The 8,384-nt window shown below is 34.4% G+C and overlaps 1 protein-coding gene across 1 annotated transcript; it reads left to right on the top strand.

Moving 5' to 3' along the window:
• The first annotated feature begins 3,125 nt into the window (after positions 1–3,125).
• Positions 3,126–5,019, top strand: LOC140981529 (probable WRKY transcription factor 11). Its single transcript, XM_073447953.1, has 3 exons — positions 3,126–3,963; positions 4,421–4,546; positions 4,646–5,019. Exons 1-3 carry the CDS (start codon positions 3,254–3,256, stop codon positions 4,839–4,841), a joined length of 1,032 nt encoding a protein of 343 aa, XP_073304054.1. The 5' UTR covers positions 3,126–3,253; the 3' UTR covers positions 4,842–5,019.
• Positions 5,020–8,384: the final 3,365 nt, after the last annotated feature.

Raw genomic sequence — 8,384 nt, 5'->3', positions numbered from 1 at the left:
AGTATTTATTCAATGATTTCGTTAATGATCGATACTCTAGATAACAAACTTCATAAATTCTTGCATGCATCACAAATCAAAGCGTGTGGCGTTCGAGTGTCCGACGAAAAATACTTCAACTCTCAAGTCATTATTTGTTCGATAAAAATATCAAAAAAATAGAGCATTTGAGAAATAATAAAATATATAGTGACTGAATTGGAGCATAACTCGACATATTGTTTTTTTACCACTCAAAATATATAGTTTCTAGAGCAAATCGTGTACATCTTGTCATCACAATTTAAGTCAACCCTAATTGTCAAGATTCATGTCCGACAACTACTTTTTTCTAGCTAGGTTAGCTATTGCCAAAAGATCTAAGTTTGCTAATATAGCTCAACTAAAGATTAGATTAACTTTGTGAGACCGGATTTTGGTCTAAGTGATCTCACCCACTTGTCTCCTGGCTCAAGTTCGAACCTCTCGCCCCATGATTTATGAAATATAAAAAAAAAAAGATTAGATTAACTTTCTGACGGAAAGCTTATTTTTGGTTATTTGTTGTTGATTTTAACTTTAAAGTTCTTTTAAACCCTTTTTTTTCTATTATAAACATGTATAGCGATAATCAAAATTTGAAGGAGATAACGAAAACTTATAGAGTAGGTCTCTTGTGAGACAGTCTCACGAATATTTATTTGTGAGACGAATCAACCCTATTAATATTCACAATAAAAAGTAATACTCTTAGCATAAAAAGTAATATTGTTTCATGAATGACCCAAATAAGAGATCTATCTCACAAAATACAATCCGTGAGACCGTGTCAGACAAGTTTTTGCCAAACTTGTATGGTCATGAGTCTTAACTGATGCGCACACTGTTGTGCAAATTTCACATCTCACACACACATATATATCATGTGAGTCACTCACATTTTGATAAAAATTGACATATATGATTTTAAGACTAATAATTAACCACATCTAATGGAGAAAAATACTCAGAATAATCTCGTTTATTTCCCGGTGGACCAATTAATAGAAGTGATGGAAGATTTGAGTTTGATTTGCTGTCCTAAAATAAAACTGAATTCTTACTACAATAAGGAAATAAATGTCTTTAAATAAAAGATTTTGTCTTTTTTTCTAGATACCCATACAAATGGCATCCCAATTGCATTGGTTGAGAGTGATGTCATCGATAGCTTGATCCAATTTATATTCTAACATGTTCGTTGACATTTCCCATTACCATATAAAACTATTCAATTTAGTTAGAACTTAGGAGGTATCATCACTAATTCTATTTTTATTTTTTAAAAAAATTCCTATGATCTCATTTATTGTTTTTATTAAAATAAGGCTTAAAATTATATAAGAGAAGTAAAATATTAAGTTTGAGAACAATATAACCAAAAAACTTAAATTCATTATCTGTTTGTAATTTTGTTTTGTTTATTTCAAAATTATATTTTAATCATTAATTTTTATAATTATGATTTAAATTACTTATAAAAAAAAGTGCACAAACGCTCACATTTTCAAAGAAATAAGAAAGTCAGCGAGAGTTGTTCCTTTAATTATGGAAAAACGAAAAGTCAAAAGTTTGACGGTGTAGATTAAAACTCCAAAAATGCATAAAGTCTTATATATAATAAATAGCATTAGTGGCATACACTTTGCTTTCAATTGCATTTGACTGCTTTTTTAAATAAAGTGAAGAGTTGGGATTTACTTTTATGTTGAATCCGATGGCTTTCCATTTTTTTATTCAAAAGAAATTTATTAGTTAAATTAAAAAATGATTTCATTGATATTTCTTTAATTAAATTAAATTGGAATATTAAGACACGTGGAGTCATATTAATGGTTTTGGTGATTAATGCGATTTTTTTTTTACCTAAAAGTAAGAGTCAGCGTCCTCCCAATGCATCACGGCCGTTGATGTAGCTAGCTTGATCGTGCGGTTGTAAGTAAGTTTGGAGCCTTTAGTGGGGATGTAGAAAAATTCAAAAAGTGGGTCAACCATCTCCCAACCCCACATGACGTCTTCCAGCTATTTAGTCAGTCAGCCTTTTAAAAAAATAATATTATAATAATAATAATAATAATAATATAATTTTATTTAATAAGATCTGAATGATTTTCTTTTGACCTCCATGCTATGTTAAATGTCAGGAAAATATATAAAAAGCTTACGAGTCAAATAAAATTTTGATATTTATGTTATTTCATAATTTAAATATTTGGTCTTAACGGGTGAACGAAGGTTGTAGTACGTTGCCCTTCACAAACTTAGGGATGTCAAAATGCGACACGACCCGTCAACCCTACACGACCAAAAACGAAAAAAATCAGGTTCGGGTTGGGGTTTTTCGGGTTCGGGTTGGGTGGATTCGGGTTAGTGCCATGTTAGGCGGGTTTCGGGTTGGGTCGCGGGTTGACCCGCGAACTTTTTTTTTGAAAATATTACCTATATTTTTATATATTGTATGTTTGAACAAAATTGATTGTATATTTATATGATAAATTTTCATCATTTAATATTTATTTTGCATATTTTTATTTTTTTAACAATTTTTTATTTGGTTTAGTAAATATACTTTTAATTTTCTACGATTAAATTTTCAAATTTAAATCAAAAATTTTGTTATTATGTGTTTAAATTAAAATATTATTATTATTTTTTATTTTTTTGAATTTATTTTTAATTTTTTTAAAAAAATTAAAAATAAATAAATAAAATTCGGGTTAGACGGGTTATACGGGTTCGTGTTCGGGTTGTAGGTTTTCGGGTTGCTTCGGGTTCGGGTTGAAAAAAAAATAAAAAAATTTTCGCGGATTGACCCAAAACCCGACCTAACCCACTTGATTGACACCCCTACACAAACTGTACAAAGATTTGGAAGCAAGTAAAATCGATCTGGCAATACCAATTTCCTCAATATTCCACTCAAGGGGTGTCCCACCTCTACCATTTAAAAAAAAAAAAAAGCCAGTATTTTGGCATTTTTGCCTACCGCATTGAAATGTTCAAAGACCGAATTATCAGCCGTTGGATGGTAATCGACCTTTGACTATCGTCCAGTTCACCTTTCGTCGTCCAGTTCACCTTTCGTCTTATCCCATATATTCCCCCCATCACTCTTCTCTCCACATTCACATTTCTCTCGTTCTGTTTGAATTCCGTCAACAAAACTGAATAATTTACAGCAGAAAACTCTCCGTGTTGGATTTTTAAGGCGACTCTTTTCATTCGTCAGCAGAAAATGGCTGTGGAATTGCTCGGCTATTCCAATCGAAACGAGCAAATGGCGATTCAGGATGCTGCATTGGCCGGGATTAAATCAATGGAGCATTGGATTCGAGCGGTCTCTCACAATCAGCAGCAGCAGCAGAGCCAAAATCAGCAACTCAACTGCAAAGAAATAACCGATTTCACGGTTTCCAAGTTCAAAAAGGTTATTTCTATTCTCAACCGTAGCGGGCATGCCCGATTCCGCCGTGCTCCTGTTCAACCACTACCTCACGCCGCGGGGTCGAATGCTCCTCAGCTTCAAACCCAAACATCTGGTTCTTGCGAGCGTCAAAATCCGGTTTCTGGAATCTACCAACATCAGCCTCTGAGTTTCTTCCCCAAGTCCACTACTCCGGCGGCGACGCAGCCTTCGACGCTTGATTTCTCCAAACCCTCCGCGCTGTCCTTAGTTAAGGAGACGTCTGAGGTAATGGAAAAGGAGGGATTTAGCTTATCGACGGCGGTGACGACATCAGGAAACTCGTGTTCAACTTTTTTGTCTTCGATTACTGGTGAAGGAAGCGTTTCAAATGGAAAGGGTGGGTCGCCGTCGACGATTCTGGCGCCGGCTGTCTCCGTGGGGAAGCCGCCTCTGTCAGGGAAGAGATGCAGGGAGCATGACCACTCTGAAAACTTCTCCGGCAAGATCTCGGGTTCTGGCCGCTGCCACTGCAAAAAGAAGTAATTTCATACCATGTTCTTTGCTTAAACATCTTATCGAATTCATCCATCGGCTGCCCTTTTTGCCTTTCTCTGTCTCATCTATCAAAATTACTAGAATTTCTTTGCTCATCAAATTGAAACCAGATTCAGTCAAGATAATATTACTATGAAAAATGTTGTGTGCAAAAAACAAATCTTAGGCGACGAAATTTTGACCATGTAATTTGGCGTTATTGAAGAAGGCCAGGCGCTAACTGGCACACAGATAAAATTAGAATTGGGTAGAAACAAAGTGGAAAGATAATAAAAGCTGAACCTTAAGAACTGCGTGCATGAAACTCCCGGCGTAGATTAGTGTCTGTTGGCCGCTCTTGTTCATGAGCGATTTAACGCAATGATTTATTACAGATTCAAGTTCTGAAATTTATTGAACTTGGGACCGTTTCTTATTAAAATTGCGCCATTGTGACTGTAGGAAATTGAGGGTGAAGAAAACCATTAGAGTGCCAGCCATCAGCTCAAAAGTTGCAGATATACCCGCGGACGATTACTCTTGGAGAAAATACGGTCAAAAACCAATCAAGGGATCCCCATACCCACGGTAATTTCGGTGCACCAATACTAATCTACCATAGATTAAACGAATTCGCGTTAATCGACAAACAGTTTGGCTAATCGATCTTTTTGCGCCAAATTTCAGGGGTTATTATAGATGCAGTACGGCGAAGGATTGCCCGGCGAGGAAGCATGTGGAGAGGGCGAAGGATGAACCAACGATGCTGATTGTTACCTACGAGGGGGAACACCAGCATGTTCGAGGTGTGTTGCCGGAGGTCTCTGCCGGCGGCAGCGGCGCTCAGCTTGTTGTTTTTGAGTCAACGCAGAGGTTGAATTAAAGATCGCGGAAGGAGAAATTGTAATTTGATTAGAATATGAGGGCCTGTTTGCAAACATAGTTCTAGTTTTGTAGGGGTAGTGGACTCGGATGGTAAAAAGTAAACTGCTTCATTTTGTACATTGCTCGTTATTTCTAAACTTCAAGGATTTATTTACTTTTTGAGATCATTATTATTACTCCATTATATTCTCATTTTGAATGTATATTTTAGGGCAACTTAAATTTTATAAAAATACTAATTTAGTAGTTTTTTTTCTTATTATTCTGACAAAAATTTGTCTGAGACGGTCATCTATCTATTATATCTTGACTAGTTCAAACTATATACCTGACCCGAGCTTCTGACCCAATTTTGTGATGCAAAACCCTAGCAGATTTCGTCTCTCTCTCTCTCTTCGAATCCGTATCTCATCTCTTCCGAAGTTGCTGTTATTATTCGAACCTACTTAGAAGCTCATACTTTCCGCGCATCTCTTCCAAAGATCTTCCTCGCTGCTTCAAATAAGTCGTACTCATTTAGTGCCCCCATCTCTGTAATATTAAGATACATTGTTTTGTTTGGTTTTTCTTAACGAGTTCATCATTTGGGATGACTGTGCTGCACCTCTCTGGCATTCCCGATGGATGGTTCGATTAAGTCTCAATTAAATATACGCCGCACTGATTCTTGTGATTTGTTGGTATATCATTTTCTCGGATATAAGACACGATGAAAGTTTAAAATTTTAATTTTTGTCGTACAAAATTTTATTGAGAGTCGTATGATTCTAAATCAAATAATAAGTTGCTTATTGTTACCTTTTAACATCTAAACGCTTGGTTCCAACTTTTCCGATGTTGAGTAGAGATCACTCTTATTTTATTTCCCTCCAAACGATCAATTGGATTCACCTTTTGTTACATCGACAATATTAATTCCACGATTGATTTCATTGTTCTTTTTCTAGATTGCATTATAGAAACTCGAAAAAAGTGCGTTGAGAAATAGAAAGGACGATCGGTGATGGCGGCAGCACAATGGTGCAGCTGTGGCTGTCGGTTGTGAGGGAAGTGGTGGCCGAAATTTCAATGTCGAACACGAGAAGATGGCCGAATTTTATTTATAGAAAATAAAGTGGTGGCAGAAATTGTGTTTTTGAGGAGAGACAATTCAAGTCTAGAATTTTTTTTTATCTCATAACTTGATTGTGTTATATTGTATGAACTCTTGATTACATGTATTTATTATTTGTGATAAATCAACTTGGATCCTTCTAGAATGCTCTAGGATTAGGAATTTTCACCTTGCCAAATCTCAAATCTCAAATTATTAATTTATCAACTCTTGATAATATATCATAAGATAAGATATAATCTTATATATTTATCATGTCTACTATCTGGACTTTATAAATCCATGCTTCTATAATCTCCTTTAGATAATTTGACTAAGTATAAAATCTACTAGCAATGTTTGATTATGACACCCTGGTCAAATCAGTCAGAACTTTTACTAGATGTTTTGTTTAACTAGGACTCTTGATAATTAGAGTTTCACCATGGACAAAAACTTGTGTGAGACGGTCTCACTAGTCGTATTTATGAGACAGATCTCTTATTTGGGTTATCCATGAAAAAGTATAACTTTTTATGCTAAGAGTATTACTTTTTATTGTGAATATGAGTAGGGTTGACCCGTCTCACAGATTAAGATCCGTGAGACGGTCTCACATGAGACCCACTCTTCACCACGATACTCCAAGCCCATTATTCAAACAATTTGTATTTTTATCACAATCTCGATTGACGATCAGATATGAAGATAAACAACTCGTTATATTTATGCAAAGTCAAACTTTTCGAAAAGCACTTAATCAAAGTCAAGTATAAAAATCAACTTTCCCCTCAATTTTGGCAGCCGCCAATTTTGGAATAGCTTCACAAAATTTAGACAGTTGCACTCTACTCATAATTTTAGAAGTCATGTTAACTATCACAAGTTGCAAATATGAAATCCAATAATAAACATATTTGTAAGCTAATTGTTTGGTCTCCATCAACTACAATCACCAAATACAACTCCTTAAATTTGACTATCTCAGAGGGAACATAAAAATAATAATTGTTGAGAGATATAGCTAGTTGTGAGTTCACAATTTATGTGATTCGAGACAACACATGTTCGTTATACAAGATTATCATTGTTAGCCTCATTCTGTGTATCAACACTTTGATAACAAGAACATCAAAACTCATTTCTGATTGTACCAATTGAATCATATTAAGATCATCTAGTAGCTAGTATCACTCCATGATTCCTTAGGTACTACTAATAGTGTATGCAAGAACCAACAGTTTATGATTAGCGTATTGTATGGTCCCTTAATATCATACATCCCGATGGAATATGCATCCATTTGTATATCGAGTATTACATGTGAATTCGATAACAATGTGATGTATCTAAGAATGATCACAGTGACATCACATGTACAAATAGGGAACTATTTTACCCTAAAGCATATGCAATACTATGACCAGATATTTATCGTACTATTAACTAATTAGATCACATAGGATATCGACACTCGTAAGTGAACAGCGAATCTCCGACTACAATGCATTGGCTCTTACGTATTTCGATATTACACACAACCTGAAACATGATGACCCTCGTGGAGCCGATAAACGAGTCAAAGTGCAACACTAGTACATAGAGCCTCTATGTTGTCGCGAGTCCTAAAGATTAATAGTGTACAATTATAACTGTAGACAAATCCACTCGATAAATGACAATCGCTTGAAAAGTACAAGGGAGGGTTGATCAGTGACCCATCATATGAGCACTCATCATATAAGATTGGACATCTATATGTCCCAATGAAACGTGGTAGACAACATCGGTGATGCTAATCTCGAGATCGAGCGTCATTTATCCTTATTTTAGGTGGCTGAATCGGCTAGGAACAAGTTTAGAATATACAATAATTTTTAATGTGTTTCATGATAATCAATGTCTTTATCTATGTATCTTGTATGTGTGTATAAATAAAATAATACCAGAATGTATAAAATATTATTAAAATAAAATCGTTTGTAACATAAGAATCAATAAAACTCAAGCTACAAATTGACTTATCGAACACACGGGGGGTTTATTGGTTCTAGAATTTTAATGAATTTTATGGAATTTAAAAGTTTAGAAGCATTCAATCTAGAATTTGTGTACGCTATAAAAGTTTAATGGTATTCAATGTAAATTTTTGTAGAATTTTAAAAAGTCACGTGGTATTCAAACTTGAGCCTAAGGTATCACAATAAAATGTCAAAAAATGTTTTTAATTCAACCTAAAGATTTGGATATATATTTAATTGAAAAATCTCACAAACTCACATACTCAATACAAACACTAATTTTCATTCTTTTCTCATCTATATATTTTTTCTTTTATTTGTATTTTTTAAAAACATATTTTTTTTATTGTTAACAATAGTTTAAAATCAAAATTATTTGCATCGTTCATTTTATTTTTGGAGTTCCAGTCACAAAACTTCATAAAAT

Source organism: Primulina huaijiensis, chromosome 7 (assembly GCF_012295235.1).
Source record: "Primulina huaijiensis isolate GDHJ02 chromosome 7, ASM1229523v2, whole genome shotgun sequence".
NCBI classification, from domain to species: Eukaryota; Viridiplantae; Streptophyta; class Magnoliopsida; order Lamiales; family Gesneriaceae; genus Primulina; species Primulina huaijiensis.
Note: the sequence above shows the minus strand (reverse complement) of the source record. Positions and strands in the feature narration are given on the sequence as shown.